The following is a 21,767-nucleotide window of genomic DNA, read 5'->3' on the forward strand; positions in this document are numbered from 1 at the left end:
ACCACCCAAAGCATCACAGAAACATCAAAAAAGCATGTTGAAGCGGTAGAAGATTTAATGTGTGTTGAAGTCCAAGCAAGTGTAAATTAGCCCTAAGTGTGCAGAAGAGGTCTGTGCCCTTAGTTTCCCAGTAAGGCCTTGCCAGAATCCAAGCTTGCATTCACTCATTAAGTGTGCCACACGTCTGGTAATAGTCTTGGGCGTTCCTTTTTGAGAGAGCCAGTGACATTGATGCCTACCGCTTTCCCGGTCAAATGCAAAGTGTAGCGCAGACTAGAATTCTGAATACTGTCAAACACACAAGTGTAAATAAATCATTATGTTAACAAGGTGGGTATGGTATGTTTATTTCATGAGTCTGAATGTTTGTGATTTAATTTCATAAATGCAGTATTTTTTTTTCCAAAAATAAGTTGGAGAATGCATGTACATAAATAAACATTACCTTAAGGTAACACTGCAATAATATTTCAAATGTTTAACTGAACATATACTTTCAGTATACTTTCTCTTTAAATATTCATTTGTAGTTAAAAAATATTGCCAACTATGAAGAGGCATAAAGCCTCACCACTCAGCGAATACATGGCCACTGTTTTGCAAAATAACAATTATATTTGTTTTCAATTATTTCACAATAAGTCCAAGTTCACACAGCTCCAACATGAAAGTCTCACGACTTCCAATCCGACTTTGCCCTGCAACTTCAGTCCGACTTTGATCCAACCAATATGACTTTTTTACCTGCTATGGCATTGAAGCCATATCAAAGTCAGACCAAAATAGTACAGGAACCTTTTCTAAAGTCGGAAAGACTTGTGTTGGGAATCAGTTAAGACAACTCTCATAGGGAAACATTGAATTTGACACGTCATGCGACTTGTGCTCTCAGAAGTCGGATCCCATGTCGCACCAGTGTGAATCGGGCCTAAATGTAACTTGATTCCAATGTAGATGGGTTGCACCAAAAATAATGTATTAAATTATTAATTTGCAAACAGTTCTTAGCCACTAAAATGCTAATAGAATTTCCTTTTCTGAGGTTAAAAAAGGGTTTTCTGATGAGCTTCACCAGTTGGTAGCAGAAACAACAGAGTACTGTTCGTGGTACTTTTTTAAAATTTTCACTAACACAATTTTTTCAAGCTTTTGGGGTATACCCCCTTCTTTAAGGTCCATGCAGTATTCTTGGACGTTGAACAAGGGAGTACACCCATAAAGCTTGTCCTGAAAAATTGTATTTTAGTGCAAATAAAAAAAGTATTATGGACAGTTCTGTTGCAAGTGCACGAATGCGTCTACAATCACCTCAAACCAGTTGTGGTGGAAAACACAGGACACCATTAAAGGAAAAGAAGGACCAAAGCTGTTGGCTAACGTCAGCTGGTTAGCTCTGGAGAGATCCTGACTTTAATGTCATGATCCACCCAGATCCCTGACCGGCAGCTGGCTTAGCCTCTTAGCATGCTGCTAAGAGCCTGAGCGAGCTGCTAGCACCCCCCCAGCGCTCCATTCAGGCACCAGTCTCTGCTCACTGAAGACAGAGAACAGAGCAATCAGTTGTCTTTAAATGCTCAGTTCCCGATCTTAGAGGCAGCAGGGGACAGAGGCAGTATTGGATCAAAGCTGCATCCACCTAGGCGAGTATGTAGGTTTTTTTTTTATTTCTCAAACTTCTATGTTAAAAGTGACTGTAAACACATGGTCAAAAATACATTGTATGGAGCAGAATGTGATGCCTTCTTCTGCTTACAAGTGGGAGCATTGGTACTTGGTGGTGGTTAGCCCATTACTGGCCCATTGGGGCATAGAGAAAATCCTTAGCCCTTTGCAAGCTCCCATAAGAGCTGCTAGAAGCTTACACAAGTCTTCCTTTCCTCCCTCCTGGTGGCTGACCAGAACCGCAGGAAAGCAAACTAAAGCTGGCCATACACTGTTCAAATTTTCCCCTAGGCTCAAAAAACTTCAACTGAGAGACTGAAGGAGCCAGGCAGAAAAAAAGCTGGTCGAACAGTGACTGCAGGCAATAAGCAGGTACTTCTGACAGCTTTAGGTACCGACTATCTAAATGCAACAGTCGACAGCAGGAGATTCATCCATTCATGTTAATTAGCATGGTTAGGGGATAACTTTAAATGTATGGCAAAGTCTAAGGTTGGATTGGGGGGTGGACACAGCCGATGACTGATCAGTGCACTGGCCCTCTGCCAGTACCATGTGATCGCTTTGATCAATCACAGCAGATCAGATGAATTATTTATGGAGCACTTTGTCGCATGTAAATTAGTTACATGTTTATGTCAGAGTTTTGATCTTCTGTTATAAAAAGGAAACATCCCTGTTTTTATTTTTTACAAGACAGAGAAAATGTGCTTGTTTGAAACAATGTATGTAACTTTAAAATGCAGAACTGAAGTTCCGCTGTGACAAACAGCGAGCAGTCAGACTTTTATTGCAGAAAAGACATGCAATAAAATGCCCCTGCCTGCCTGCTCTCCATCTTACCATAAACTGAGCTGTGCATGTGCAAGAGTGGCGTCATCCCACACTGGCCACTGGAGACTATGCCATTGCCAGCAAGGGACAGTTAGAAAGGTAAGCATTAACCCTTTTAGTTCCCCTTTAAACTTTTCCATGTTTGTTTCCTTGAACACATTTGGTTTGAAATTACCATAAAGTAATTAATTGTGTGAAGGAACTCATAGAAAAGAGCCCTTCCCCATTTTGTCAAAAATTTTACAAATCAGACTGGTTGGCCACGCCTCCCCCTTTCCCATTCCAACGAGCCAGCAATATTACATGGGCACTGCAGTACACCTTACTGCATCACTTAATTTATACTTGGATGGTTTTTATACCAGTCCTGCAACAATAGGTTTATACACATGCAAAGAAGTTATCCCTTCTTTATACCTCCTCTATTCAATTTTAAATCATCAAACTGTGGCTATTGTAACTGCATCACCATTGTTAACATTGCATAAGGCAACTGTACACAATCACTAATGAAAATTATTCCAGTATCACTGTAGTCATTGTGCGATAATACATTAATTAATAATATAATTGTAATATCTATCAACCCCATACAGAGCAGTATAAAAAGTGAACCATCTTCATGAAAAAAAAACAGAACACGTTATCCTGCAGTCTTATCATGTTACAATAAAAATAGTTTATAAAACTGTTCACACTAATTACACACAATCCATCAACTGGAAAAATACTGTCTGTGGATTAAAGTATAGTTAATGAGACTGCATGCCAAAGCTGACACTGCAATACAAAACTGTCAGGACTATCTTCACACAGGCAAAGGCATACATGCATTTATATGCATATATATGCAATTATAGGGCATTTCTAAATGCACATAAATGCATGTAATTAATTAAATGGTATTATTCACATTGTGGTTTTACCTAGGTTTAGTTGCATTTATGTTACTTGTGTTTAGAGAAAATAGATATCCGTTTGTCCAGGGGCAGATTAGATACCATGAATGCATATAAACATAGGTAAACACAGGAGAAAGTGACCAGGGAAGCATGACATACAATTAAAACCACCCCGGATCAATTTTTCCTGCATTTAAATCAAAACAAATGTAGGCGGCCCATGTAAATGAGGAGATTAGGGGTCTCCTGACAAAAGAGACCATTTATAACAGATAGTAGCTGATGATGCAAAGCTCACGATCTGGACATAAAAGAACCAGCAATGAACATTTTGTTCACCATATTCTGTAGAATTAGGCCAGCTTGTTTAGCTGGTCACTTGTCTTTTGCTGGATTTTGACAACATCTGTATTTACAGTCTATATACCACATGACAAAGCAGTTGTTTATTAAATCCTGCTTTTGTTAAGATTATTAAATAATACATTTTTATCTTAGGTTTCTGTATCAGCAGTAGAAATAGCTATAACTATTCTGTTCTGTGAATAAAAATCACTTGAGCACCAGAATCATCCTAGTGTAACATTGACAGGGAGATCCTTCTTCCTTCCACATCAGGTCATAACACAGAAAGCAGCAATGCATATAGATCTTTTTTCAAACTCGCTCCATCTTTCAGCACAATGCCAAGAAAACGCCAAATCCTTCTTTGCTGATCCTGGTAAATGCCTAGTGGAGCTTCTCATGCTGAATTTGGTAATAGCAGGCCTGTCGAAAAACAAAAAGCACAAGTGTCCTTACAAATTAATTAATGACATATGTAATTATGTTTGCATTTGGAGAGTCTTTAAAGAAGCACAGCCAAAGCTCATTTTGTTGTACTTCTCCTGTGGATCTACCCAGAAGCCTTGACCAGCACCTGGTTCAGCCTCTCAGCGAGCTGCTGAGAGTCTGCGCCAAGTCGCTCCCATCCCAGCAGACAGTCACCAGCTCTCTGCTCAGAGCGGCAGGGAGAACTGAGTGATCAGCTGTGTTTGATCACTCACTTCTCACCCTTAGAGATGGCGGGGTGACAGATGCTGCATCCACCTAGGAAAGTCCACCTGAAAAACCCAAACCCATACTTCTCTTTTAACAAAAAAAGTGAAAAATTTCTGCAAACAATCCTACCGCTGTTTAACCATTTCCGATCACGCAAACTTACACACAATCTATTATACTACATATGGGAACATGTGCACATAAAGCCCTATTACTGTACAACAGGCCAAAAAAAAATAGGAAGAAAGAAGAAAGGGAAAGAGAAGAGAGGAGATGATGACCTAATCATGAAAGGTATGACATCCAGTGTGGAAATCTTCCAGGAGCTGCCAAATGACAGGATCTTCTGGGACCAATTCTTTGGAACAGAGCAAATGCTTTGCCCAGATCTTAAAGTGTTACTAAAGGTTAATTTTGTCTTTTAATTAAAATAACTAACATGTTATACTCACCTGCTCTGTGCAATGGCTCCTGCTGCGGTCAAGACCCTGTGTAAAGGGAAAGTGAAGAGAGGGGACAGGGAAAGAGATGCAGCCATGCACAGTGCTGGATCTCTCTTCCCTTCTCTTCCCCCTCATACAGGGAAGTGGGAGGACAGAGAAATACAAGAGTTTTTTTTTTTACCTCAAGCCAACATTTCATATTCCTGATAGGTGCCTGCTGTAACATGTACTTGTATGAAAAAGTATCCGGTTCTCTTTGTATTGCTTCCTTTGTATCAAAACCCTGGTGTTCCTCACAAGGAGTTTCAATAAAAGGAAGCAATACAAAGTCACTCTGCTTTCCTAATAAAAACTGACCACACTAGGTATGAGAGCACAGCCTGGTCAGTTGGTTCAGGACCAAGGCTCAGAATCGCATGTACTGAATAGAGTAGGAAAGGGCTGAATCCTCTGCCAGTATTTTTTGTTGTCTATTTCCCTTCACTCACTATCCATGTAAAGCATGGGTGCTCAACCTGTGGCGCTCCAGCTGTTGCAGAACTACAAGTCCCATCATGCCTCTGCCGTTGGGAGTCATGCTTGTTTAACTGACAGCCTTGCAATGCCTCATGGGACTTGTAGTCCCATAACAACTAGAGGGCCACAGGTTGAGCACCCATGCTGTAAAAAGAATGCCCGTTAGGGGTGAAACACATATAGGGAGTGTGGTCCTTTTGGGTAGAGACAGTAGGCATACAGCCACTTTATGTTTTTTCACAGAATAAAGCATCAACAAGAGTTTATGATGGGATGCAAATTTCATCTTTTAACATTTTCATGTTGGGCTTTTCAAGAATTTGACTGTAAACTAGTAATAGGATGAGCTAGTTTAATTTAGAAAAAAGGATATATTGTATACACCAATATAAGTTATGTTCTAATGGGTCTTAAATGGTTATATTATGAGCGAATATATTCCTTATTCTTTGATTATAAACTGTTTTTGTTTAAAGTCCTCTTGCTGATGCTTTGTCTTCTAAAGAAATTTTTACCAATTCACTCCCACGTACCTCCATTCCTCTCTTTCTTATCTGTAACCCTATTCCATAATTCTCTATTCTAAATTGTATGCAAAGCCAAAACCTTTTGGGTTTGTATACCCCTGTATTTTATTTTTAATTGGCAAAACATACCTTCACTTTTAGGATTTCCAGGTTAACTTTGAGAATACAGCATATGTAGTTTTACACAATATGCATAGAAAAGACAATCACATCCATGAATAGAGTTGTTAGTTTTAACTTCTCGCATTTATTATTCAGTTTGATGTGCCATGAAATGTCCTTTAATACTTGTTAAAGACATTCTTCTATAAATGAATTATTTTATAAGATCATATTTTCACCTTTAGTGTGGTAAACATTATCCCTTGTTCTCCATGTTGCAGATATGGATCCATGAGATCTTCTATTAGATGGACTTCGGATCCCAGATTTCGTATTCTGTGCACAATTTAAAGAGGAACAATGAGAACTTTAGCTGCCAATAGCTTTTTATAACAGAATCAAGCACAGAGGCACACATGTGGACTAATAGGCATTACAACTGACCTGGCTCTCAGAACTACATAAAGGAATACAGGGAACAGCTCATCCATGGACCACAGGAAGCCTTCCTTGAGGGACTCTTGAGCTTCCTGTGTGATTTCCTCAAAGGTTTGTTGAATAACCCTGAGTTTATCAGATGGTGTGAATGTAGTGCTGAGGAAAAACAAAAGTTCAAACTATATTACTAAACCAGTCGAACTCCAGTACAATTTCAAACCAATTTAAAAAAAATCTGCATGTAGGCATTGATCTATGTAACCAGTAGAACGTATGTGTCTGTTTTTGGCCTCAGTGCTAATTTTGGAGAGGGCAGAGAACCATTTGGACGGGAACTTCTTAAAGAAAAAATTAACTCACTCTCCCTTTTTCTTTATAGTCCCTACTTACTTTTCAGATATTCACCTGCCCAGCAGATCCAGTGTTGTCCTGCTGTGATTAGGTGCAGCAGCCTGGGTTCTCAGCTGCCATTATGGTCCTGATACAGGCCACAGGCAAGGGGGTAGGAGAGAGCATGGGGGATTGTGGGGGCCTTGAAAAATTAAAATGTAAGGTATGGGCCCTGTGGTGGTCCTTTGCATTCCCCAATCTAAATTCGACTAGTCTAGGTCTCTAGATTCAATTTGACCCTGCTTCCAGCCTGGGGGACACCTTTCTCACTTCCTCACTTTCTCCCTGTCTCTACGCCTCTTGCCCGCTGCTCTTTTCTATACCTATTACCCCCAAGCCCCCCCCCCCCCTTTTTCTCCATCTGTTGTTCTTTACTGTTTTTTTATTTATTTTTTGTTTATTTTTTATTGCCTTTCTCCTCCCGTTGTGCGGACAACCCCGCATCCCCTTGCCCGCCGTAGCCCCTCTTATGACTCGGGCATAACGCACTGGACCCCGACTCCAGCTGCTGGGTCGGCGTCAGTCTATAGCCTATACCCCCATAATATAGGTCTTATTATGTACTTGTATGTGAACCTCCTTTTTATGTTTTATGTTCATATCCCCTGCATGGGAATTTGCCACCTGGTTTTTCCCTTGTTCATATTTCAATAAAAAACATTGTACCAGAAAAGTTAAAATGTAAAAAGAGAAAAAGAAAAAAAAGAAGATGTATATTGTAGAAATGGAAGGGAGTGCAGATTATACAGAACAGAGGGGTGAAGGCCCGCTTTAAACTAGGTTGGTAAGATTTTGTAGACAAATTCCTAATTTAGTGCAATGACACTTCATACAAATAAAGTAAATATGTTCTCTTGCCTACATTGCCCCACTGGCAGCTTATACTTCCCTTCAGACTCCATCTTCCTGGCCCGAGTAAAATGCAGAAATACTTTTTAAGCTCCAAGTTGCAAATTGGGGTTAACACAGGACTGAGGGCTCTTTCTTCGATAGTGCTGGGTGCCTGAGCAGCGAATCACCAACCTACAGGACTACCACATGGGACGGAGGGAACCACATAATCTCCCATACCTTTTCTTTTTCGCTTATGAGCCAAATCTGCCATTAATGTGGTTCTAAAGGCAGAGGTTTTTTTTTACCCTAATTAATTCTCTGCATTAAGGTCAAAAGCCTTCTGCTTGAAATAGCCTTACTTTCTGTAAATTAATTTTGGTTATACAAAAGCATGAAGTAGTAGCAATGTACTAATACCTTATCTGCTGTAGACACTCCACTGCAGAGGAAAGACAAGAATCTTTAGTGCTTGGTAACACCTACAAAGAAGTAAACAAAGTGTCAGTAACACCTGTCAAATGGTCTGTGAATATTTAATTTATCCTAGTCACAATATGCCTAGTGGTAATTGGTTACACAAGTCTAGTTAAATGTGATGCTAAATGATTAAAAAGCCACTTGGATGAGTGGAATAGCCAGGGAATAATTTTTGTTTTTGTTTTCCCCAATACATTTCTTACCTTTTTGTTTTCACCCAAAAAATTAATGCTGGTTGGCCAAAATTTCCTACAGAGAAATAAAAAGTTGTAACAAGTGAGCTAAAAACAGTTTTTACTCCAACACAGCCATATACCTTTTTAACGTGGAGGAATCCTTGAATTAACTTTACGGGCTCAGGGAACCCTTGCTAATAGTTAGTAAATCTTCAGCACTTTATCATTAAGCTGGCCATAGATGGATCGAATCTTGGCCATTTCAGCAGGGACTGACTGTGATTCAATCCATCTAAGGGCAGGCGGATTGCACCAAAGTTGAACAATGGATTTTGACCAGCATGTCAGATCTTTAGCATGCGATTACTGCCAGCAGCTAGAGCCGCTAGCTGTAATCACTGTGTTCTCCCGGCAGGGACAGCTCCTTGTACTCCCCCACCAGGAGAACACAATAGCTAGATGGGAAATCCAGCAAGTTTCTTTCCTGCAACCCATGGTTGCAGGATAGAAAATCACATAATCCATGGCTGGCTTTAGTGTGATTGTCACCGGGGAGAATGCTTCTTACATTTGTGGTCACTGGGAAGAATCCCTCCTTACAGAAAGCTAAAATGATCATTGCTACCAGTGGTTACTCATCTCAGTGGCAAACGTTGCTTATTGCTCATAGAAACCCAAGCAACCACTGGAAGAACGATATGGTTCCACACAACCCGGCTAGAGAAAGACTGGTCTAACATCTTCTAAAATCAACCAATCTGAACCAGGGCTCTGTGTAACCCTAGGGTTTCTCCTGATTTGCCATTGCTCACTGCACAAGGTATTCCTTGTGCAGTGAGCAATATTAAATTGTTTTTCAAATAAGAGGCAATTTTTCATTGACCACCTGCATAATGGGTTATATCTACATAGTTTTAGGGCACGCCCCAAAATATCACTTCATAGGTTTATTTTCTGTTTTTAGTCATATATCATTTTTATGATTATTACTGAAAATAAATTTAGTTATATACAGCAGGTGGGTCTTTAAACATCATCTGCTCTGGGTGTCAGATAATCCAAGTAATGCCACATTCTTTATTCTTTTATTTAAAACATAATGCATAAGGCATAATTGTTGCTTGAAACCTGAAGTTTTTCTAAGGGTTTTTTTTCCCCCAAGGGTACAACGGTGCTAAATTGGTGACATTTATACAAGTGGCAATGTGCATCTTCTTTACTGAGTAGGTAAAGGCACTATAATTCTAAAAATCTCCTAAACAGATTTAGAAACTGAAATATATATTGCCACAGCCAGATTCTGTATTGATCAATTTAATCTTGAAGATTTGCAGTATAAAAGTATCACGGCTGGTTAGCTGGGGTCACTTACTCTTGTACGCCTAAGAAGGCGAGAAGTGCCGTGTCTGGTTGCTTGTTCAGTCTCAGGACACACTCCCAGTAGGCTTCTTCTTCCTTCTCATGCTCCAAAGCATAAAGCATAAACAATGGAGGGTAGAGTCTAGGTAACAGCACAGGCAGCAGCAGTCCTGAACTAGTCACCACATATCTGCAAGAAAAAATAAATAAAAATACATTCCTTTAACATCACATAGTGGATTTAATCCTTTATATACTATCAAACCTATTCAAAAATTGTAAGCGATTAACCCATTTTTTTTTTTTTTTGATTTGACTGTTTAACCACTTCAGCCCCGGACCAATAAACACCTTAAGGGCCAGAGGTCTTTTTACAATTTCGCACTGCGCTGCTTTAACTGGTAATTGCGCGGTCATGCAATATTGCACCCAAACGAAATTTGCGTCCTTTTCTTCCCACAAATAGAGCTTTCTTTTGATGGTATTTGATTGCCTCTGCGATTTTTATTTTTTGCAATATAAATGGAAAAAGAGCGAAAATTTTGAAAAAAAATATATTTTCTTCTTTTTGTTATAAGAAAAATCGAATAAACTAAATTTTAGTCATACATTGAGGGCAAAATGTATTCAGCCACATGTCTTTAGTAAAAAAAATGTCAATAAGCGTATATTTTTTGGTTTGCGCAAAAGTTATAGCGTCTACAAACTAGAGTACATTTTCTGGAATTTACACAGCTTTTAATTTATGACTGCCCCCCCCCCCCAAATTACCCCATTTTGCAAAGTAGACACCCCAAGGAAATTGCTGATGGGTATGTTGAGCCCATTGAATATTTATTTTTTTTGTCCTAAGGGATTGAATAATGACAAAAAAAAAAAAAAATGTTACAAAAAGTTGTCACTACATGATATATTGCTCACACATGCCATGGTTATATGTGGAATTGCACCCCAAAATATATTCCGCTACTTCTCCCGAGTACGGGGATACCACATGTGTGGGACTTTTTGGGAGTCTAGTCGCGCACGGCACCCCGAAAACCAATCACCACCTTCAGGATTTCTAAGGGTGCAAATTTTTGATTTCACTCCTCACTACTATCACAGTTTCGAAGGCCATAAAATGCCAAAATAGCACAAAACCCCCCAAAATGACCCCATTTTGGAAAGTAGACACCCCAAGCTATTTACTGAGAGGCATGTTGAGTCCATGAAATATTTTATATTTTGCCACAAGTTGCGGGAATATTACAAACTTTTTTTTTTTGCACAAAGTTGTCACTAAATGATATATTGCTCACACATGCTATGGGCATATGTGAAATGACACCCCAAAATACATTCGGCTGCTTCTCCCGAGTACAGGGATACCACATGTGGGGGACTTTTTGGGAGCCTAGCCGCGTACGGGACCCCGAAATCCAAGCCCCGCCTTCAGGATTTCTAAGGGCATACATTTTTTATTTTACTCCTCACTACCTATCACAGTTTTGAAGGCCATAAAATGCCAAGATGGCACAAAACCCCCCCAAATGACCCCATTTTGGAAAGTAGACACCCCAAGCTATTTGCTGAGGGCCATGTTGAGACCATTGAATATTTATTTTTTTTGTCCCAAGGGATTGAATAATGACAAAGAATACAATTATTATTTTTTTTTTTTTACAAAAAGTTGTCACTAAATGATATATTGCTCACACATGCCATGGTTATATGTGGAATTGCACCCCAAAATATATTCCGCTACTTCTCCCGAGTATGGGGATACCACATGTGTTGGACTTTTTGGGAGTCTAGTCGCGCACAGCACCCCGAAAACCAATCACCACCTTCAGGATTTCTAAGGGTGCAAATTTTTGATTTCACTCCTCACTACCCATCACAGTTTCGAAGGCCATAAAATGCCAAAATAGCACAAAACCCCCCAAAATTACCCCATTTTGGAAAGTAGACACCCCAAGCTATTTACTGAGAGGCATGTTGAGTCCATGGAATATTTTGCCACAAGTTGCGGGAATATTACAAACTTTTTTTTTTTGCACAAAGTTGTCACTAAATGATATATTGCTCACACATGCTATGGGCATACGTCAAATTACACCCCAAAATAAATTCTGCTGCTTCTCCCAAGTACGGAGGATACCACATGTGGGGGACTTTTTGGGAGCCTAGCCACGTACGGGACCCCGAAAACCAAGCACTGCCTTCCGGATTTAAATATAAAATGCTACCAAAATAACTGTTAGCGATCGCAGGGATCAGGCCTGACTCTGCGATCGCTGCAGTTATGTGTTTAGTGTTTTGTAAGTGACAGTGATCGATCGTTACTGCACTTGGGTGGGCTGGGCAGAGGGGCAAAACGCAGGTGCTAGCAGGTATCTGGGCTGATCCCGCTAACAATGCATTTTTTTGGAACCCTAAACTGCTGGGGACGCTAGTATAGATCTGATCAGATCAGATATTGATCTGTTCAGATTCTATACCACTATGGGAGGTTTATGCTTTGCGTGTGGGTGTTAGCGGTACTGGCACTAACCTAGCGCTGCCTGGGGTGACGCAGACCCTGACCCTAAAACCTAATTGATATCACCCGCCGGGTGATCAGGGGGTTAAACCTTTATCGGGTAATAAATGGTGGGTGCCCTGATGCTATAAAAAGCAAACTAACCAGAGTCACCGGTAACACTTATACGGTGATCAGTGGTGAAAGGGTTAACTAGGGGCAATCAGGGGGTTCAAATTTTTATTAGGTAGTATATGGGGGTCCCTGGCGCTATATAAAAACCTGACGGGGAACCTAAATAACGAACTGGCTAACCAGCGTCACCAGTGACACTTATAATGTGATCGCTGGTGAAAGGGTTAACTAGGGGCAATCAGGGGGTTAAAACCATTATTGGGTAGTATATGGGGGTACCTAACGCTATAAAAACCCGGCGGTGAACCTAAAAAAATAACTAACTAGCTACCTAACAACACTAATGCAGCGATCAGAAAAATGATCGCTTAGTGACACTGGCAAAAGGGGGTGAAAGGGTTAACTAGGGGCAATCAGGGGGTTAAAACCATTATTGGGTAGTATATCGGGGTACCTAGCGATATAAAAACCTGGCGGTGAACCTAAAAAAATAACTAGCTACCTAGCGAGAGTAGCGACACTAATGCAGCGATCAGAAAAATGATCGCTTAGTGACACTGGCAAAAGGGGGTGAAAGGGTTAACTAGGGGCAATCAGGGGGGTTAAAACCATTATTGGGTAGTATATCGGGGTACCTAGCGCTATAAAAACCTGGCGGTGAACCTAAAAAAATAACTAGCTACCTAGCGACACTAATGCAGCGATCAGAAAAATTATCGCTTAGTGACACTGGCAAAAGGGGGTGAAAGGGTTAACTAGGGGCAATCAGGGGGTTAAAACCATTATTGGGTAGTATATCGGGGTACCTAGCGATATAAAAACCTGGCGGTGAACCTAAAAAAATAACTAGCTACCTAGCGACACTAATGCAGCGATCAGAAAAATGATCGCTTAGTGACACTGGCAAAAGGGGGTGAAAGGGTTAACTAGGGGCAATCAGGGGGTTAAAACCATTATTGGGTAGTATATCGGGGTACCTAGCGATATAAAAACCTGGCGGTGAACCTAAAAAAATAACTAGCTACCTAGCGACACTAATGCAGCGATCAGAAAAATGATCGCTTAGTGACACTGGCAAAAGGGGGTGAAAGGGTTAACTCTAGGGGCAATCAGGGGGTTAAACCTTTATTGGGGTGGGGTAGGGGGCCACCCTGGACCTAACACTAACTGCCCTGACAGTTTTTACTGTTACAACTGACACTGAATGCAGTGATCAGTAAATAAATGATCAATGCAATCAGTGACACTGTGACTGGGGGGGGGATTTGTGTACCTATGTGTACCTATGTGTCAGTGTAGTGTTTTGGTGCACTTACTTTTAGTCTTCTCCTCGTAGTCCGGTCAAAAAGACCGCCCCGAGGAGAATGACATCACTTCCTCCTTCCTGTGTATACAATACACAGTGGGAGGAAGCTTCTCATTGGCCAGGAGCGATCCAGAGGGGGTGGCCAGAAACCAACGGCCATCTCCTCATCACGGATCGCTCCTGAAGTGAACCGGACCGCCGTATCCAGCGGGAGGGGATCCGATTGGACCCCCCACCCGCTGGAAGGCAGGCACGTACATGTACGTGCTTGTGCCTGCCTGTACCATTGCGATGACGTACAATGGCAATACGGCGGTCCTTAAGTGGTTAAAAGGTAAGGTGAAAGTTTTTTTCGTATAATGAAAAGAAGTATGAAATAATTATACATGCAAGAAAATGCAATGTTACCATGCCAACCAGATTATCTTTTTGCAGAAGTGTAATAAAACTGCAATATCTTTTGATCACAATTTGGGTTTTTTGTTTTGTTTTCTTTATGAAAACTGTTGCATTTTTCAAGGCCTTTAACAAGATTTAAAAAAAATAACCATAAGCAAAATCATGCTGAATTACCGTATACAGTATTTTAGTATTTATATTTTACCCTGGTTCAGGAGATTCAGACCCAGACCCTGCTCTCCCATTACATATATGAGGCTTGTCTGGATTTTCTTTGACAATAGTTGATGCCTGAATTGTGCTGCCTTCTTCGGGGAGATCAGGAAACAGAAACCTGAAACACAACAGAAGAATGACATACCTTAAATATCTTGCATATATCTCTCAGGCCTAGGGATGGCAGATAGAAGCTCTATGCTGTTTTCCAGCCATGGGCATCACTATTGTGCTCAGCTTTAAAGTAGATCTAAACCCAATCACTAAAATCCAATATAACCTTTAACATGTTAATGCAGTTTCAAAAGTTACTCCCCTTGCTCCCATTTATTACAGCCTTTACAAGTAATTAGGTCTACTGAAACATATTTATTGTCCATTAATTGGGATGAAAATAATAGAAAACTGCTTTGTTTAACCACTTTCAGACCGGACCAATTTGCTGGTCAAAAACCAGACCACTTTTTGCGATTCGGCACTGCGTCGCTTTAACTGACAATTGTGCGGTCGTGCGACGTGGCTCCCAAACAAAATTGACAACCTTTTTTTCCCCACAAATAGAGATTTCTTTTGGTGGTATTTGATCACCCCTGCGGTTTTTATTTTTTGCGCTATAAACAAAAATAGAGTGACAATTTTGAAAAAAACGCATTATTTTTTACTTTTTGTTATAATAAATATCCCCCAAAAATATATAAGAAAATTTTTTTTTCCCTCAGTTTAGGCCGATACGTATTCTTCTACATATTTTTGGTAAAAAAAAAAAAAAAAAATCGCAATAAGTGATTATTGATTGGTTTGCGCAAAAGTTATAGCGTTAACAAAATAGGGATAGTTTTATAGCATTTTTATTAATTTTTTATTATTTTTTTTTTTTACTAGTAATGGCGGCGATCAGCGATTTTTATTGTGACTGCGACATTGTGGGGGACCCATCGGACATTTTTGACACATTTTTGGGACCATTGTCATTTATACAGTAATGTCTGCTATATAAATGCAGTGATTCCTGTGTAAATGACACTGGCAGTGAAGGGGTTAACCAGTGGGTGGCAGTGTAGGGGTTAAGTGTTCCTAGGGGTTTGTTACTAACTGTGGGGGGGGTTGGGCTTTCATTTAGTGAACACTGATCTCTGCTCCAATCACATGGAGCAGAGATCAGCATCACTAGTTGCTAGGCAGAATGGAGAAATGCTGTTTACAACGGCATTTCTTCATTTGGCCGCTCCGTGAGACGATCGCGGGTATGCTCGCGGCGATCGAGTCCGCAGTTCCCGCGACCGGACTCACGGGGGTCCCGACCAGTGCGGGAGCGCGCCGCCGGCGGCGCACTCCCGATGGCAGGGCGGCAAATTTAAAGGGACGTACATGTACGCCCATTTGCCTGCCCGTGCCATTCTGTCGACGTACATCGTCGTGCGCTGGTCGGCAAGTGGTTAAGATACATAGCAAAGCATAAGGTTATTCTGCAAGGCAAAAGACAAAGCCACTTAAGGACCGACCCCCTCTTTTTGAGATTTGTTGTTTACAAGTTAAAATTTTTTATTTTTTTGCTAGAAAATTACTTAGAAAAAAAAATATATAATGTTTGGGGGTTCTAACACCCTAGAGAATAAAATGGTGGTCATTGCAATACTTTCTGTCACACCGTATTTGCGCAGCGGTCTTACAAGCACACTTTTCTTTTTTTTTTTTTTTAAATACACTTTCATTAAAAAAATAAGTAAAGTTGGCCCAATTTTTATTTTCTATTGTGAAAGATAATGTTAAGCTGAGTAAGTTGATACCAAACATGTCACGCTTTAAAACTGCGCCTGCTCATGGAATGGCGACAAACTTCTACCCTTAAAATTCTACAGGTTGCATGTTTTCAGTTACAGAGGAGATCTATTCCTAGAATTGTTGCTCTCGCTCTGCTGATCTCAATGATACATATGATATATCTATATATATATCTATATATATATCTATATATATATATATATATCTATATATATATATATATCTATATATATATATATATATATATCTATATATCTATATATCTATATCTATATATCTATATATATATGTTTTTTTTATCTTTTTTTTTTTTGTTCTTTAAAAAAAAAAAAAAAAAAAGTGTCACTTTTAGTCCTATTACAAGGAATGTAAACAAAAGACCTCAGAACTTATATTTACACTAAAATGCAATACAAAAGATAAAAAAAAAAAAAAAAAATTGTAATAAAAACAAAGGGCCCTTTAAGAGCTATGGGCGGAAGTGACGTTTTTATGTCGCTTCCGTCTTGCAATGGTATGCAAACAGGTGGGGGCCATCTTCCCCTCACTCGTCTCCATGCCCAGCAAGGAAGAGGATCTGATCGCCTCAGCTGCCGTCGACGGCTCTGATAAGCAGTGGAGGGCTCTCTCGTCACTATTATCGGAAACCGGACCACCGGCTGAAGAAGAGGATACCAGATAGCTAGCTGCTGCCATAACAACGATATTTCTCTTCAAAGTTAGGATGTATATCAGCGTGCGGCGGTCCACAGCAACACAGCATATAATCAAAATTTATAATTCCATAAATTTAAGAAAAAAAATCTGGTTGCTTGCTACAGGTTTTAGTGCTCACTGATTTAAAAAGAGACGCTCTTTACTTTTTAAAAAAAAAATCATACTTATCTAGGTGGATGCAGCATCAGTCCAATGCTGCATTGGTCCCCTGCCAGCTCTAAGACTGAGGACCGAGCGATCAAACTCAACCGATCACTCCGTTCTCAGTGCTCCGGTGAGCAGAGAGCTGGTGACTGTCAAGTCACTGATGTCTGCTGTACCCCAAACCCTCTTGCCCCCGTCTCACTGGAGCGCTGGGCTGTGGAGGGGGCAGAAGCAGCTGGCTCAGGCTCTCAGCAGCTCGCTCAGATGTTGAGCCAGGATTCTAGGAGGATCCCAACCATATGGTTGTAAACGTTCTCCAGTCTGGGCCGGCTTTGTGACATAGGTCAAAAGCAGGCTTCAGCCCACTGTCAGCAGGTCACAAGAGTGCAGAACAAACTGTACTCTCCTGTGATCCACAGGAGGAGAAGCACAGCCAAACGAGCTTTGGCTGCACTTCTACTTTAACTTTAAAATAGTACAAAGAAAGAAGCTGATAAAAAGAACATACGCTTATCTGGGCAATATGCATCATTACAGAATGCCTCACCTCACCAACTGAAAAATACGCTCCAGATAGGATTTAATTTCTCTCACTGCTTCTTTTAGGAGTCTTCTGTTGGCTCCTACACCGACATAAGTCATTCTGTATACAGCTACAAGGGTCTCCACAAGCCGTCCCAGTTGATGCATTGGTGTTTCACAAGCCTAAGAAAAGCAAACAGGTTGTCATAGTCAGTTGCATATACATGATGTATGTGTTCTGTTTAAAACATACTATTTGCATCATAGAAACCAGCAAAGTTGGCTCAGACATAGCAAATTCTAGGTTTGATCTCTGGACCCTTACTGATTTTCAGGACAACTAAAGGGTTGGGCACAGAATTATTGCATCATGAGCTGCTGTATGTTCACTGCTGAATGGGTGATGTTCCTGGGGAATTTATACAAGTATTTTTATTCGGCTTTCAATTATACTTTTGTCAAATACCAGTAATAGTCTAATAATTACTTATGCAACTATTTACTAATATAACAATTGCGTCTTACCCACTGGCCATACTAAAGCAACTTAAAAATTATTTACATTTATTAAATATGTCTTGATCTTCTCGTATTTTTCCATAGTAAAGGAACCAGTGTGCTGAGGAATACGCTCCAAACTCTCAAGTGTCTGTGTGTGGGATCGGGTCAGTGGTTCTGGGCTGTGAATACAAAGATTACATTCATTGGTCAGATCATTGGGGACAACTTGTGCACAATGTCAATCCACTCTCACACCTCATCAATCTGTATAAGGTTTCAATCACACAGCCATACTACAGGGGTGTTCGGTAGGTTGATATGATGAATGACGAGCTTTTCCCAATGGTGGTTCTAAAAATCACACACTGAACCACATTTCTTAGTACTTGTGTTGGGGAAAGGCAAGCAGCATTATGTGGTGCAGGACCCCAACTGCTGGATGCAATGTTTTTTGTGCCTGCCATTGCTGGTACTGCTGCTTTCAGCGGTTCCCCCCCCAATACCAAATGCCATCCCAACAGATTTAATGTTCAATACATTATGGGGGTTGAGGTGGGTAAAAAACACTGCCACTGATTACCAATACAGGGGGAGAGGGGTTTAAATAGCAGTACTACTGAGCACCAGGACCGGGGAAAGGGGAGTGGAGCTGATTTAACAGTAATATCACTGACTGACGATTTTGGGGAAGATTAATAGTACTGCCATTGCACCAATGCTGAGCACTTCTATTGAAACCAATGAGGATTCCAACTTTCTCCACAGTGTGCAATGTAATATGTTGTAGAAATGCAGCAGGAACTTTTCAGACTTTAACCTCCCTGGCGGTATGATTCAGTCTGGAATAAGGTGCTGAAAGCGGTACAATTATTTTGCATGGAAATCTGGCTTTTATTTTGTAGTCCTGTAATTCTTAGGAATAACGCTCTGAAATCTCTTCAAACCAGAGTCTAGCGGACATCCCGGGTATGATAAAGTTTATAATATAATAAAGAATAATAAAAATTATTCAATAATGTAATCAAATCCAAAAAAAAATGAAAAAGGGACATGTTTTGGTTGCTATGGACAATCTCCAAATTACAAGCAGTAAAAAACAGTATTTATAATATAAAAGTGCATGCAGGGCATTGCACAAACCACTAGGGACAAAGGGGGTGTGTATTTTTTACTACAGCACTGTAATCTGTAAGATTACAGTGCTGTGTGTCTTTTGTGTGTTTTTACATTTTTGAATTTGCCGCCGTTCTCCGCTCCCGTGCGCCGTAACGTCGCAGGGAACGGAGCTCGGCGGCATTCGGCACTGTGAATCGAGCGGAGGACAGCTCGATCGCACAGCGCGGCGGACATCGCTGGATCCAGGGGACAAGGTAAGTGACGTTACCTGTGTCCTCCCCTGCATCGAGCGGTGCAAGCCCGAGTCTGGCTCGGGGTTACCGCTATTGTAATGAAATTCCCAACCCGAGCCAGACTCGGGATTACCGCTAGGGAGGTTAAGATGCATTACAGTCCATTGATTTTAATAAGCCAACTCATGACGCAATGCACCTCAATGAACAAAATACGCTGATCTTGTGTGGGTCTCTTGTTGGTGGCCCACACTTGAGGCCATCTATAGTTTTCAAGTTAACCACTATTGCTTCAATCCAATCACCATGGCGTGATGTAACGTCGCAAGGCTGATGCTGGCTGTCCAAAAACATGAGCGCAGGTAAGAAAGTTTGGGAAACCCCCCTTTTCTATTTACATAATCCACCACTGCATAATCCATGGTGATTGGATTAAAATGACTGAGACCTGCACGACTATAAATGTTGGTATGTGTTCCTGACACTCAATAGAACGGAAGAGGCTAATTGGACAAGTGGTGAAATGGCTTCAACATTACAGAACAAGACAAGTTGACTGTGACCAACTACTACTAGGTATACCATATCCTGGATAAATAAAAACCTTCAAATCATACCGTCTTTCCTGTATTCACTGCACTTCACTGCAGGAAAAAAAATAATACAGATTGGGGATTAGGCGTTCTTATAATTCTAGGTAACCTGCAACCATGTGATTTTATAGAATAAAGCAATACATTTTTCTCAAACCTACAAGCCCCCTGTTGGTAGGCTGTGCCTCTGTGTGCATTATAAGGGAAACATTATTTCTGTGAGTGTATGCATTATTAAAAAAAGAAAAAGCGTGACAATAAGACAAAATTCTCTAACAGAGCGCTATACAATAAGTACACATTAGGTAAACCATGATTTTGGAACATGAACAGACCTTCCCTTTTGCTGTCGCTTCTTAGCAGTAATAACCACAGCAATGTTGTCCCAGGCCTTCTGCGGATCTCCTTTTCCAGGAATCTCACAACCAAGCTGCTGCCAGCACTCCTCAAAAACAGCCTTCCATTTCTCGTCAGCTGGGACTGAAAGCCGGCCCAGTTTTCTGTAAGAGGAATATGGTTAAAAACCATAGTTATTACCATTTTTACTGCATTTTAAGCCAGCGAGGATTTTGATTAGAGAACTATATTTGGTGTCAAGAGTAATATTACTTTATTATAATTTTGTCTGAAAACGAATTAGCACCTCTAAACACTTGTGTTAAAATTGTTAAATTTAGAAGAAAGAATAAACAATTAGGCCACCATATATTAAGTGTATTTTTAAATACATTAAACACACACAAAATTAAAAGTAACAAGAACAAGTCCATTGACTTTTATGGAGCAGTAAATTATGTAAATCAAATGCTGTGTTTTTCAGATCAGACACAGGTGAGCTGTCTATAAAGTATTAGGCCCCACCATGCCAGCAAGCTGTTAAACAGTGGGCAGGTGAGAGAAAGGGTAGGTAGGACTGGCTGGTTCATACAGAATGGCTGCTTTATCATAATGTATAACTTTCCTTAATCCCATGGAGCCTGTACATACTGAAAGAACCCCATTGGCCATGAGGGAGAATACATTTCCATGGGTGCAGAGGCAGGAGTGGGAGTCTAATCACCCCCCATGAAGTTAGGAAAAAGGCAGGATCTGGCAGTTATGTACAGTGTGCAATCACCTCTCTTCCATTGAGGGAAGACAAAGGATTGGATAGTTCATAACAACAGAGTACATTCAACCTGAATGGGAAGATGCAGAGGTGGGTGGTTTAACAGAGCATGCAAGTGAACTCCACTTATTCTGAGTTAAAAATGTAATCATGTGTATGCCATATTTTCCTATTTTTTGTTGACTTTTACATATAAAGAAAAAAAATTTAAATATCATATATTAAATTCAGCTCATCCAGACAAAAAACCTTTATTGAATGGCAAAATATATTTTTCTACACTGCTTGATAGTACGAGACCTAACCCTTGAGGCTATAACTCCTCCCACACGTGCTCAGCAGTAGAAGGCATATGGGGGGGGGTGGGTGTATATGTCCCTCAAGGGGCTTTAAGAAAAGGATATTAAAGTGAGAACAAAAATTATATTTTCTCTACTGTACACTGAGGGACACAGCTTGAAAGAAAGTCCAAAAATCGGATTTTTATAACAGCTTACCTGTAAAATCCTTTTGTTTTGAGGTACATCACGGGACACAGAGACTCAGTAATTACTGATGGGTTATATGGTATCACTAGGTGATTGGACACTTGCACACCCTAGACAGGAAATTCAATCCCCCATATAACCCCTCCCCCTACTGGAGGTACCTCAGTTTTGTAGCAAAGCAATATAAGTGTATTAGAAGGGGGGAGGGACCTCTGTGTCCTGTGATGTACCTCAAAAGAAAAGGATTTTACAGGTAAGCTATTATAAAAATCCTATTTTCTTTCTCGTACATCACTGGACACA

The 21,767-nt window shown here is 40.5% G+C and overlaps 1 protein-coding gene across 2 annotated transcripts in view; it reads right to left on the reverse strand.

The window, feature by feature from the left end:
• Nucleotides 1-317: 317 nt before the first annotated feature.
• ALS2 (alsin Rho guanine nucleotide exchange factor ALS2) overlaps nucleotides 318-21,767 on the reverse strand; it is a 152,249-nt gene continuing 130,799 nt past the window's right edge. For both annotated transcript variants that reach the window (XM_077448586.1, XM_077448585.1), the window contains exons 25-34: nucleotides 20,204-20,368; nucleotides 17,988-18,105; nucleotides 17,451-17,608; nucleotides 14,250-14,378; nucleotides 9,715-9,891; nucleotides 8,370-8,415; nucleotides 8,107-8,168; nucleotides 6,472-6,621; nucleotides 6,267-6,363; nucleotides 318-4,166 (exon numbers count right to left, since the gene is read on the reverse strand). In XM_077448586.1, coding sequence (XP_077304712.1) covers nucleotides 4,128-4,166; nucleotides 6,267-6,363; nucleotides 6,472-6,621; nucleotides 8,107-8,168; nucleotides 8,370-8,415; nucleotides 9,715-9,891; nucleotides 14,250-14,378; nucleotides 17,451-17,608; nucleotides 17,988-18,105; nucleotides 20,204-20,368 — 1,141 coding nt within the window. In that variant the 3' untranslated portion in view covers nucleotides 318-4,127. The remainder of the gene's footprint in view (nucleotides 4,167-6,266; nucleotides 6,364-6,471; nucleotides 6,622-8,106; nucleotides 8,169-8,369; nucleotides 8,416-9,714; nucleotides 9,892-14,249; nucleotides 14,379-17,450; nucleotides 17,609-17,987; nucleotides 18,106-20,203; nucleotides 20,369-21,767) is intronic.

This window comes from Lithobates pipiens, unplaced genomic scaffold (assembly GCF_037356315.1).
Source record: "Lithobates pipiens isolate NorthernLeopardFrog02 unplaced genomic scaffold, aLitPip1_a1.2 Scaffold_22, whole genome shotgun sequence".
NCBI classification, from domain to species: Eukaryota; Metazoa; Chordata; class Amphibia; order Anura; family Ranidae; genus Lithobates; species Lithobates pipiens.